Raw genomic sequence first — 12847 nt, forward strand, 5'->3', positions numbered from 1 at the left:
TCCGGTTTCCTCCCACAGTCCAAAGATGTGCCGGTTAGGTGGATTGGCCATGATAATATTGCCCCTTCGTGTCCAACAAGGTTAGGTGGGGTTGCTGGGTTACAGAGATAGAGTGGGTCCGTGGGCTGAAGAGGGGTGCTCTTTGCAAGGGCTGGTGCAGACTTGATGGACCAAATGGCCTCCATTTGCGCTGTAAATTCTATGATAAGGCAGCAGGTTCCATTTCCTCAAGGATATTTGTGATCTCGTTGAGTTTTGACAAACAACAAAGTCAGGATTTATTCATCCTGTCAACTGTCTTCAATCCAGGTGGGACGGGGGTGAGGCAGTAGCCATGGAGGTAATTTCATTCATCGGCCTAAACAATGATGATCGTTGTAAAATTGTGAAGTCATTGTTGTCGGATTGTTGTGAATCCCGATGTGGTTCACCCTTGGCCTTCAGGCAGGTCTGGCCCACAGCAATGTGAGTCTGAAACGGCCTAGCAAACCACTCTGTTGTAAGAATAAAGCCTGATGGACCACAGGGAGCAACCTCGGTACTGGACATGACAAAAGCACCCCCCCCCCCGCTTAGTTACTAACATCTCCTTATAACATCTGGGGCATCATTGGGAAAGCTGCCCCACAGACTAGTCAAATCCTAATATAGTCCCTGACCAGCTCTCGACCATCCCTGGCATCAGATAAACCATCAGCAAGGGAACCTCCGTCTGATCACCACCTACCCCCAACATCCCACCCCCCAGTTGGCGAATCAGTGCTCCTCCTTGTTGAGCACCACTTAGAAGAAACACGGAGGGTGGCAAGGGTACAGAATGTACTTTGGGTGGGGGACGAGGAATTTGGCATGTCAGCTACGACCCTCACCAACTTCTTTTTTAAAAAAAATATATTTATTAAAGTTTTTTTAACACAATTTTTCTCCCTTACAAACAATAACCCCCCCCCCCCCCCCCCCCGTAACAAAAAAAAACGAGAAATTGCGCAGAGCAAGATATATACATGGCAAGACCCTCACCAACTTCTACAGATGCACCATAGAAAGCATTCTTTCTGGTTGTATCACAGCTTGGTATGGGGCCTGCTCTGCCCGAGACCGCAGGAAACTACAAAAGGTTGTGAATGTAGCCCAGTCCATCACGCAAACCAGCCTCCCATCCACTGACTCTGTCTATAATTCCCGCTGCCTCAGAAAGGCAGCCAGCATAGTTAACGGCCCCACGCACCCTGGACATACTCTCTTCCACCTTCTTCCGTCAGGAAAAAGATACCAAAGTTTGAGGTCACGTACCAACCGACCCAAGAACAGCTTCTTCCCTACTGCCATCAGACTTTTGAATGGACCTACCTCGTATTAAGTTGATCCTTTCTCAACACCCTTGCTATAACTGTAACATTATATTCTGCATATACACTCTCCTTCCTTCCCTATGTACGGTGTGCATTGTTTGTACAGCATGCAAGAAACAATACTTTGCACTGTAAACTAATACATGTGACAATAATAAATCAAATCAAAATCATCAGCTGGAGTGGCTGGGTGGCACCAGTGCTGGCCGAGTCTTCAAAGGGCACATCTGCCAAGCTACAGCTGCAGCAGGTGGTGAGGGAGCCAACAGGAGGGGAAATATCTACCTGATCTAGAACATAGAACATTACAGCGCAGTACAGGCCCTTCGGCCCTCGATGTTGCGCCGACCTGTGAAACCACTCTAAAGCCCATCTACACTATTCCTTTATCGTCCATATGTCTATCCAATGACCATTTGAATGCCCTTAGTGTTGGCGAGTTCACTACTGTTGCAGGCAGGGCATTCCACGCCCTTACTACTATCGGAGTAAAGAACCTACCTCTGACATCTGTCTTATATCTATCTCCCCTTAATTTAAAGCCATGTCCCTTCGTGCTAGACATCACCATCCAAGGAAAAAGGCTCTCACTGTCCACCCTATCCAATCCTCTGATCATCTTGTATGCCTCAATTAAGTCACCTCTTAACCTTCTTCTCTCTAACAAAAACAGCCTCAAGTCCCTCAGCCTTTCCTCATAAGATCTTCCCTCCATACCAGGCAACATTCTGGTAAATCTCCTCTGCACCCTTTCCAATGCTTCCACGTCCTTCCTATAATGCGGCGACCAGAATTGCACGCAATACTCCAAATGCGGCCGCACCAGAGTGTTGTACAGCTGCAACATGACCTCATGGCTCCTAAACTCAATCCCTCTACCAATAAAAACTAACACACCGTACGCCTTCTTAACAACCCTATCAACCTGGGTGGCAACTTTCAGGGATCTATGTACATGGACACCGAGATCTCTCTGCTCATCCACACTGCCAAGAATCTTACCATTAGCCCAGTACTCTGTATTCCTGTTATTCCTTCCAAAATTAATCACCTCACACTTTTCTGCATTAAACTCCATTTGCCACCTCTCAGCCCAGCGCTGCAGCTTATCTATGTCCCTCTGTAACTTGTAACATCCTTCCGCACTGTCCAAATCTCCACCGACTTTAGTGTCATCTGCAAATTTACTCACCCATCTCATCCTCACTAGTCTCCCTGTTGCAGATGCACCTGCCTGAACAGTATTGGTCCGAGTGATACCTTCACACTCAGGACACCTTCCCTTGTGTTGTGTGGCAGTACCACTGTTCTAAATGGGATAGATTTCAAACAGATGCAGCAGCTGAAGACTGGGCATCCTGAGGCCCTGTGGGCCACCAGCCGCAGCAGAATTGTGCCCAGCCACAATCTGTAACCTCACGGTCTGGCGTACCCCAATACCTGCCAGTACCGTCAAGCTGGGCAGTCAGCCCTGGCTCAAGCTAAAAACGAGGTGCTGACCTGGGCAAGTTACAACACAGGCCAAAGAGGAGAAGCAGCTTGCGACACACACAGCGCAATCATCCACAACCAATGATCAAATCTAAGCTGGGAAATTCTGCCGCATCCAGTCCTGAATAGTGGTGGACAATTAAACCACCAACTCCACAAATATCCCCATCCTCAGTCAGGGGGAGCCTGCCACATCAGTGCAAAAGACAAGGCCGAGGCATTCGCAACTACCTTCAGCCAGAGTGGCTGAGTGGACGATCCATCTCGGCCTCCTCTTTGAGAGAGAGAGATGGTGGCATAGTGGTGGTACCATTGGACAGGTAATCCAAAGGCCCAGGCTCAGGCTGACGGGCAATGGCTATGGGCTCTGACAATATCCCAGCAATAATACTAAAGATAGGAACTCCCGAGGTAGCTGTGCCCCGAACCAAGCTGTTCCATACATCCACAACACTGGCACCGACCTGACAACGTGCAAAACTCCCCAAGTGTGTCCAGAAAAACAGTACAAACTCAGCCTGGCCAAATGCTGCCCAATCAGTGTACCCTCGATCAGCAGCAAACTGATGGAAGGTGTCATTAACGGTGCCCTCAAACTGCACCTCGTCATAGAATTTAGAATCATAGAATTTACAATGCAGAAGGAGGCCATTCGGCCCGTCGAGTCTGCACCGGCTCTTGGAAAGAGCACCCTACCCAAGCCCACACCTCCACCCTATCCCCATAACTCAGTAACCCCACCCAACACTAAGGGCAATTTTGGACACTAAGGGCAATTTATCATGGCCAATCCACCTAATCTGCACATCTTTTGACTGTGGAAGGAAACCGGAGCACCCGGAGGAAACCCACGCAGACACGGGGAGAACATGCAGACTCTGCACAGACAGTGACCCAATCTGGGAATCGAACCTGAGACCCTGGAGCTGTAAAGCAATTGGGCTAATCACTGTGCTACCGTGCTGCCCCAAATACTCTCTGTCTGTCTGCCTCTCTGTCTGTCTCTCTGTCTGTCTCTCTCTCTCTCTGTTTCTCTCTCTGTCTGTCACTCTCTGTCTCTCTCTCTGTCTGTCTCTCTCTCTGTCTGTCTCTCTCTCTGTCTGTCTCTCTCTCTCTCTGTCTGCCTGACTCTCTGTCTGCCTGACTCTCTGTCTGCCTGACTCTCTGTCTGCCTGACTCTCTGTCTGTCTGACTCTGTCTGTCTGTCTGACTCTGTCTGTCTGTCAGTCTCTCTCTGTCTGTCACTCTGTCTGTCACTCTGTCTGTCCCTCTGTGTCTGTCTCCCTGTGTGTCTCCCTGTGTGTCTCCCTGTGTGTCTCTCTGTCTATCTCTCTGTCTGTCACTCTGTGTCTGTCACTCTGTGTCTGTCACTCTGTGTCTGTCACTCTGTGTCTGTCACTCTGTGTGTCTCTCTCTGTCTGACTCTCTGTCTCTCTGTGTGTCTCTCTGTCTGTCACTCTGTCTGACTCTCTCTGTCTGTCACTCTGTCTGTCACTCTCTGTCTGTCACTCTCTGTCTGTCACTCTCTGTCTGTCACTCTCTGTCTGTCTCTCTGTCTGTCTCTCTGTGTGACTCTGTGTCTGTCTCTCTGTCTGTCTCTCTGTCTGTCTCTCTGTCTGTCTCTCTGTCTGTCTCTCTGTCTGACTCTCTGTCACTCTCTGTCTGTCTCTCTGTCTGTCTCTTTAGGTCTCTCTGTCTGTCTCTCTGTCTGTCTCTGTGTCTGTCTCTCTGTCTGTCTCTCTGTCTGTCACTCTCTGTCTGTCACTCTCTGTCTGTCACTCTCTGTCTGTCACTCTCTGTCTGTCACTCTCTGTCTGTCACTCTCTGTCTGTCACTCTCTGTCTGTCTCTCTGTCTGTCTCTTTAGGTCTCTCTGTCTCTGTCCCTCTCCCTCCCCAATCCTTGTTTGTTTCTGTGAGCCTCACATTGATCTTATTTTACAGAATTTCCACCGAGCTGCTTACCTGGCAGACGATCGGAATGATTTGTTGAGTGCAATCAATGAATTCCTGGACAGCAGTATCGTGGTTCCACCCTCCGATGTTCCTGGGGAGGAGTTGCTGCTGTCAGTTGCTCAATTCCAGCGCAAGATGCTGAAGAAGAGGCAGGCGAAAGAGGACAAAGTGTTGGCCAAGGAGGTGAAGAGTCTGGAGGAACGAGGTAGGATTCCATCCATTGGACCACTGAATGGATATGCAGGGCACGTTATTCTCATTGAAATTGTTTAACAGCTTTTTCCCTGTCAGTGATTGAGACCTCGCATTGGGACCCTGGGACGGTCAACACCTCATTGGTGTCTCCTCACTGTTACCCTTGGCGTGATCTTCCCACTCCTGTCAATATTCTAGCTTGACTCCCAATTGGATATAGAACATAGAACATTACAGGGCAGTACAGGCCCTTCGGCCCTCGATGTTGCGCCGACCTGTGAAACCACTCTAAAGCCCATCTACACTATTCCCTTATTGTCCATATGTCTATCCAATGACCATTTGAATGCCCTTAATGTTGGCGAGTCCACTACTGTTGCAGGCAGGGCATTCCACGCCCTTACTACTCTCTGAGTAAAGAACCTACCTCTGACATCTGTCCTATATCTATCTCCCCTCAATTTAAAGGTATGTCCCCTTGTGCTAGACATCCCCATCCGAGGAAAAAGGCTCTCACTGTCCACCCTATCCAATCCTCTGATCATCGTGTTGCCTCAATTAAGTCACCTCTTAACCTTCTTCTCTCTAACAAAAACAGCTTCAAGTCCCTCAGCCTTTCCTCATAAGATCTTCCCTCCATACCAGGCAACATTCTGGTAAATCTCCTCTGCACCCTTTCCAATGCTTCCACATCCTTCCTGTAATGCGGCGACCAGAATTGCACGCAGTACTCCAAATGCGGCCGCACCAGAGTTTTGTATAGCTGCAACATGACCTCATGGCTCGTAAACTCAATCCCTCTACCAATAAAAGCTAACACACTGTACGCCTTCTTAACAACCCTCTCAACGTGGGTGGCAACTTTCAGGGATCTATGTACATGGACACCGAGATCTCTCTGCTCATCCACACTGCCAAGAATCTTACCATTAGCCCAGTACTCAGTCTTCCTGTTATTCCTTCCAAAATGAATCACCTCACATTTTGCTGCATTAAACTCCATTTGCCACCTCTCAGCCCAGCGCTGCAGCTTATCTATGTCCCTCTGTAACTTGTAACATCCTTCCGCACTGTCCACAACTCCACTGACTTTGGTGTCATCTGCAAATTTACTCACCCATCCTTCTACGCCCTCCTCCAGATCATTTATAAAAATGACAAACAGCAGTGGCCCCAAAACAGATCCTTGTGGTACACCACTAGTAACTGGACTCCAGTCTGAACATTTCCCATCAACCACCACCCTTTGTCTTCTTCCAGCTAGCCAATTTCTGATCCAAACTGCTAAATCACCCTGAATCCCATGCCTCTGTATTTTCTGCAATAGCCTACCATAGGGAACCTTATCAAATGCTTTACTGAAATCCATATACACCACATCAATTGCTTTACCCTCGTCCACCTGTTTGGTCACCTTCTCAAAGAACTCAGTAAGGTTTGTGAGGCACGATCTACCCTTCACAAAACCGTGTTGACTATCTCTAATCAAATTATTCCTTTCCAGATGATTATACATCCTGTCTCTTATAAACCTTTCCAAGACTTTGCCCACAACAGAAGTAAGCCTCACTGGTCTATAGTTACCGGGGTTATCTCTACTCCCCTTCTTGAACAAGGGGACAACATTTGCTATCCTCCAGTCTTCTGGCACTATTCCTGTAGACAAAGATGACTTAAAGATCGAGGCCAAAGGCTCAGCAATCTCCTCCCTAGCTTCCCAGAGAATCCTAGGATAAATCCCATCCGGCCCAGGGGACTTATCTATTTTCACACTTTCCAGAATTGCTAACACCTCCTCCTTATGAACCTCAAGCCCTTCTAGTTTAGTAGCCTGAATCTCAGTATTCTCCTCGACAACAGTCTTTTTCCTGTGTGAATACTGACGAAAAATATTCATTTAGCACCTCTCCTATCTCCTCGGACTCCAAGCACAACTTTCCACTACTGTCCTTGACTGGCCCTACTCTTACACTAGTCATTCTTTTATTCCTGACATATCTAAGTTCACAGATTCCCTTTTGTGCCCATCTTGGCTTTCTCCAAACAGACAATGGAGACACAAGTCACTGCCTCCTTATCAGCGGAAACCTCACCTGCCCAATTCTCATCTGACCTTCCCACCAAGTATCCCATCCCATCCCATCCCTCACCCTGTGGACTCTGCCTTTTCTCCTCCGATTTCACCCGCCCTGACCCCATTTTCCTCCAGAACGTCTGTTCACTTGTCAGCAAGGTCTTTGCAATCGATAAGCTCCGCTTTTGGAAACACCTGAGGTGTGTGTGTGTGTCTGTGTAACTCCAGAGGTGTGTGTGTGTCTGTGTAACTCCTGAGGTGTGTGTGTGGCTGTGTAACTCCTGAGGTGTGTGTGTGTCTGTGTAACTCCTGAGGTGTGTGTGTGTGTCTGTGTAACTCCTGAGGTGTGTGTGTGCGTCTGTGTAACTCCTGAGGTGTGTGTGTGTGTCTGTGTAACTCCTGAGGTGTGTGTGTCTGTGTAGCTCCTGAGGTGTGTGTGTGTGTGTCTGTGTAACTCCTGAGGTGTGTGTGTGTGTCTGTGTAACTCCTGAGGTGTGTGTGTGTCTGTGTAGCTCCTGAGGTGTGTGTGTGTCTGTGTAACTCCTGAGGTGTGTGTGTGTGTCTGTGTAACTCCTGAGGTGTGTGTCTCTGTAACTCCTGAGGTGTGTGTGTGTCTGTGTAACTCCTGAGGTGTGTGTGTGTGTCTGTGTAAATCCTGAGGTGTGTGTGTCTGTGTAACTCCTGAGGGGTGTGTGTGGCTGTGTAACTCCTGAGGTGTGTGTGTGGCTGTGTAACTCCTGGGGTGTGTGTGTGTCTGTGTAACTCCTGAGGTGTGTGTGTGTGTCTGTGTAACTCCTGAGGTGTGTGTGTCTGTGTAACTCCTGAGGTGTGTGTGTCTGTGTAACTCCTGAGGTGTGTGTGTGTCTGTGTAGCTCCTGAGGTGTGTGTGTGTGTCTGTGTAACTCCTGAGGTGTGTGTGTCTGTGTAATTCCTGAGGTGTGCGTGTGTCTGTGTAACTCCTGAGGTGTGTGTGTGTGTCTGTGTAACTCCTGAGGTGTGTGTGTGTCTGTGTAGCTCCTGAGGTGTGTGTGTGTGTCTGTGTAACTCCTGAGGTGTGTGTGTGTGTCTGTGTAACTCCTGAGGTGTGTGTGTGTGTGTGTGTAACTCCTGAGGTGTGTGTGTGTGTCTGTGTAACTCCTGAGGTGTGTGTGTGTCTGTGTAGCTCCTGAGGTGTGTGTGTGTAGCTGTGTAACTCCTGAGGTGTGTGTGTGTCTGTGTAACTCCTGAGGTGTGTGTGTGTGTCTGTGTAACTCCTGAGGTGTGTGTGTGGCTGTGTAACTCCTGAGGTGTGTGTGTGTCTGTGTAACTCCTGAGGTGTGTGTGTGTCTGTGTAACTCCTGAGGTGTGTATGTGTCTGTGTAACTCCTGAGGTGCGTGTGTGTCTGTGTAACTCCTGAGGTGTGTGTGTGTCTGTGTAACTCCTGAGGTGTGTGTGTGTCTGTGTAACTCCTGAGATGTGTGTGTGTGTGTCTGTGTAACTCCTGAGGTTTGTGTGTGGGGCTGTGTAACTGCTGAGGTGTGTGTGTGTGTGTGTAACTCCTGAGGTTTGTGTGTGGGGCTGTGTAACTGCTGAGGTGTGTGTGTGTCTGTAACTCCTGAGGTGTGTGTGGGGCTGTGTAACTACTGAGGTGTGTGTGTGTCAGTGTAGCTCCTGAGGTGTGTGTGTGTAGCTGTGTAACTCCTGAGGTGTGTGTGTGTGTGTCTGTGTAACTCCTGAGGTGTGTGTGTGTGTCTGTGTAGCTCCTGAGGTGTGTGCGTGGCTGTGTAACTCCTGAGGTGTGTGTGTGTGTCTGTGTAACTCCTGAGGTGTGTGTGTGGCTGTGTAACTCCTGAGGTGTGTGTGTGGCTGTGTAACTCCTGAGGTGTGTGTGTGTCTGTGTAACTCCTGAGATGTGTGTGTGTGTCTGTGTAACTCCTGAGGTTTGTGTGTGGGGCTGTGTAACTGCTGAGGTGTGTGTGTGTCTGTGTAACTCCTGAGGTTTGTGTGTGGGGCTGTGTAACTGCTGAGGTGTGTGTGTGGCTGTGTAACTCCTGAGGTGTGTGTGTGTGGCTGTGTAACTCCTGAGATGTGTGTGTGGCTGTGTAACTCCTGAGGTGTGTGTGGGGCTGTGTAACCCCTGAGGTGTGTGTGTGTGTCTGTGTAACTCCTGAGGTGTGTGTGTGTGTGGCTGTGTAACTCCTGAGGTGTGTGTGTGTCTGTGTAACTCCTGAGGTGTGTGTGTGGGGCTGTGTAACTCCAGAGGTGTGTGTGTGTCTGTGTAACTCCTGAGGTGTGTGTGTGGCTGTGTAACTCCTGAGGTGTGTGTGTGTCTGTGTAACTCCTGAGGTGTGTGTGTGTGTCTGTGTAACTCCTGAGGTGTGTGTGTGCGTCTGTGTAACTCCTGAGGTGTGTGTGTGTGTCTGTGTAACTCCTGAGGTGTGTGTGTCTGTGTAGCTCCTGAGGTGTGTGTGTGTGTCTGTGTAACTCCTGAGGTGTGTGTGTGTGTCTGTGTAACTCCTGAGGTGTGTGTGTGTCTGTGTAGCTCCTGAGGTGTGTGTGTGTCTGTGTAACTCCTGAGGTGTGTGTGTGTGTCTGTGTAACTCCTGAGGTGTGTGTCTCTGTAACTCCTGAGGTGTGTGTGTGTCTGTGTAACTCCTGAGGTGTGTGTGTGTGTCTGTGTAAATCCTGAGGTGTGTGTGTCTGTGTAACTCCTGAGGGGTGTGTGTGGCTGTGTAACTCCTGAGGTGTGTGTGTGGCTGTGTAACTCCTGGGGTGTGTGTGTGTCTGTGTAACTCCTGAGGTGTGTGTGTGTGTCATTGTAACTCCTGAGGTGTGTGTGTCTGTGTAACTCCTGAGGTGTGTGTGTCTGTGTAACTCCTGAGGTGTGTGTGTGTCTGTGTAGCTCCTGAGGTGTGTGTGTGTGTCTGTGTAACTCCTGAGGTGTGTGTGTCTGTGTAATTCCTGAGGTGTGCGTGTGTCTGTGTAACTCCTGAGGTGTGTGTGTGTGTCTGTGTAACTCCTGAGGTGTGTGTGTGTCTGTGTAGCTCCTGAGGTGTGTGTGTGTGTCTGTGTAACTCCTGAGGTGTGTGTGTGTGTCTGTGTAACTCCTGAGGTGTGTGTGTGTGTGTGTGTAACTCCTGAGGTGTGTGTGTGTGTCTGTGTAACTCCTGAGGTGTGTGTGTGTCTGTGTAGCTCCTGAGGTGTGTGTGTGTAGCTGTGTAACTCCTGAGGTGTGTGTGTGTCTGTGTAACTCCTGAGGTGTGTGTGTGTGTCTGTGTAACTCCTGAGGTGTGTGTGTGGCTGTGTAACTCCTGAGGTGTGTGTGTGTCTGTGTAACTCCTGAGGTGTGTGTGTGTCTGTGTAACTCCTGAGGTGTGTATGTGTCTGTGTAACTCCTGAGGTGCGTGTGTGTCTGTGTAACTCCTGAGGTGTGTGTGTGTCTGTGTAACTCCTGAGGTGTGTGTGTGTCTGTGTAACTCCTGAGATGTGTGTGTGTGTCTGTGTAACTCCTGAGGTTTGTGTGTGGGGCTGTGTAACTGCTGAGGTGTGTGTGTGTGTGTGTAACTCCTGAGGTTTGTGTGTGGGGCTGTGTAACTGCTGAGGTGTGTGTGTGTCTGTAACTCCTGAGGTGTGTGTGTGTCTGTGTAACTCCTGAGGTGTGTGTGTGTCTGTGTAGCTCCTGAGGTGTGTGTGTGTAGCCGTGTAACTCCTGAGGTGTGTGTGTGTGTGTCTGTGTAACTCCTGAGGTGTGTGTGTGTGTCTGTGTAGCTCCTGAGGTGTGTGCGTGGCTGTGTAACTCCTGAGGTGTGTGTGTGTGTCTGTGTAACTCCTGAGGTGTGTGTGTGGCTGTGTAACTCCTGAGGTGTGTGTGTGGCTGTGTAACTCCTGAGGTGTGTGTGTGTCTGTGTAACTCCTGAGATGTGTGTGTGTGTCTGTGTAACTCCTGAGGTTTGTGTGTGGGGCTGTGTAACTGCTGAGGTGTGTGTGTGTCTGTGTAACTCCTGAGGTTTGTGTGTGGGGCTGTGTAACTGCTGAGGTGTGTGTGTGGCTGTGTAACTCCTGAGGTGTGTGTGTGTGGCTGTGTAACTCCTGAGGTGTGTGTGGGGCTGTGTAACTCCTGAGGTGTGTGTGGGGCTGTGTAACTCCTGAGGTGTGTATGGGGCTGTGTAACTCCTGAGGTGTGTGTGTGTGTCTGTGTAACTCCTGAGGTGTGTGTGTGTGTGGCTGTGTAACTCCTGAGGTGTGTGTGTGTCTGTGTAACTCCTGAGGTGTGTGTGTGGGGCTGTGTAACTCCTGAGGTGTGTGTGTGGCTGTGTAACTCCTGAGGTGTGTGTGTAGCTGTGTAACTCCTGAGGTATGTGTGCGTCTGTGTAACTCCTGAGATGTGTGTGTGTGTCTGTGTAACTCCTGAGGTTTGTGTGTAGGGCTGTGTAACTGCTGAGGTGTGTGTGTGTGGCTGTGTAACTCCTGAGGTGTGTGTGTGTGGCTGTGTAACTCCTGAGATGTGTGTGTGGCTGTGCAACTCCTGAGGTGTGTGTGAGGCTGTGTAACTCCTGAGGTGTGTATGGGGCTGTGTAACTCCTGAGGTGTGTGTGTGTCTGTGTAACTCCTGAGGTGTGTGTGTGTGTGTCTGTGTAACTCCTGAGGTGTGTGTGTGGCTGCGTAACTCCTGAGGTGTGTGTGTGTCTGTGTAACTCCTGAGGTGTGTGTGTGTGTGGCTGTGTAACTCCTGAGGTGTGTGTGTGTCTGTGTAACTCCTGAGGTGTGTGTGTGGGGCTGTGTAACTCCTGAGGTGTGTGTGTGGCTGTGTAACTCCTGAGGTGTGTGTGTAGCTGTGTAACTCCTGAGATTTGTGTGTGTGTCTGTGTAACTCCTGAGGTGTGTCTGTGTAACTCCTGAGGTGTGTGTGTGTCTGTGTAACTCCTGAGGTGTGTGTGTGGCTGTGTAACTCCTGAGGTGTGTGTGTGTCTGTGTAACTCCTGTGATTTGTGTGTGGCTGTGTAACTCCTGAGGTGTGTGTGTGTCTGTGTAACTCCTGAGGTGTGTGTGTGGCTGTGTAACTCCTGAGGTGTGTGTGTGTGTCTGTGTAACTCCTGAGGTGTGTGTGTGGCTGTGTAACTCCTGAGGTGTGTGTGTAGCTGTGTAACTCCTGAGATTTGTGTGTGTGTCTGTGTAACTCCTGAGGTATGTGTGTGTCTGTGTAACTCCTGAGGTGTGTGTGTGTCTGTAACTCCTGAGGTGTGTGTGTGTCTGTGTAACTCCTGAGGTATGTGTGTGTCTGTGTAACTCCTGAGGTGTGTGTGTGTCTGTAACTCCTGAGGTGTGTGTGTGTCTGTGTAACTCCTGAGGTGTGTGTGTGTCTGTGTAACTCCTGAGGTGTGTGTGTGTCTGTAACTCCTGAGGTGTGTGTGTGTCTGTGTAACTCCTGAGGTGTGTGTGTGTCTGTGTAACTCCTGAGGTGTGTGTGTGTATAGCTGTGTAACTCCTGAGGTTTGTGTGTGTGTCTGTGTAACTCCCGAGGTGTGTATGTGTCTGTGTAACTCCTGAGGTGTGTGGTGGCTGTGTAACTCCTGAGGTGTGTGTGTGTCTGTGTAACTCCTGAGGTTTGTGTGTGGGGCTGTGTAACTGCTGAGGTGTGTGTGTGTGTGTGTAACTCCTGAGGTTTGTGTGTGGGGCTGTGTAACTGCTGAGGTGTGTGTGTGTCTGTAACTCCTGAGGTGTGTGTGTGTCTGTGTAACTCCTGAGGTGTGTGTGTGTCTGTGTAGCTCCTGAGGTGTGTGTGTAGCTGTGTAACTCCTGAG

At 49.5% G+C, this 12847-nt stretch overlaps 1 protein-coding gene across 1 annotated transcript in view; it reads left to right on the forward strand.

The window, feature by feature from the left end:
* Nucleotides 1-12847, forward strand: part of LOC140385965 (anion exchange protein 2-like) — a gene marked incomplete at its 3' end in the record, with an annotated part of 360889 nt that overhangs the window by 322842 nt on the left and 25200 nt on the right. Inside the window, exon 13 of the mRNA XM_072468609.1 lies at nucleotides 4786-5002. Coding sequence (XP_072324710.1) covers nucleotides 4786-5002 — 217 coding nt within the window. The remainder of the gene's footprint in view (nucleotides 1-4785; nucleotides 5003-12847) is intronic.

The sequence above is a fragment of the Scyliorhinus torazame genome, chromosome 11 (genome assembly GCF_047496885.1).
Source record: "Scyliorhinus torazame isolate Kashiwa2021f chromosome 11, sScyTor2.1, whole genome shotgun sequence".
Classification (NCBI taxonomy): Eukaryota; Metazoa; Chordata; class Chondrichthyes; order Carcharhiniformes; family Scyliorhinidae; genus Scyliorhinus; species Scyliorhinus torazame.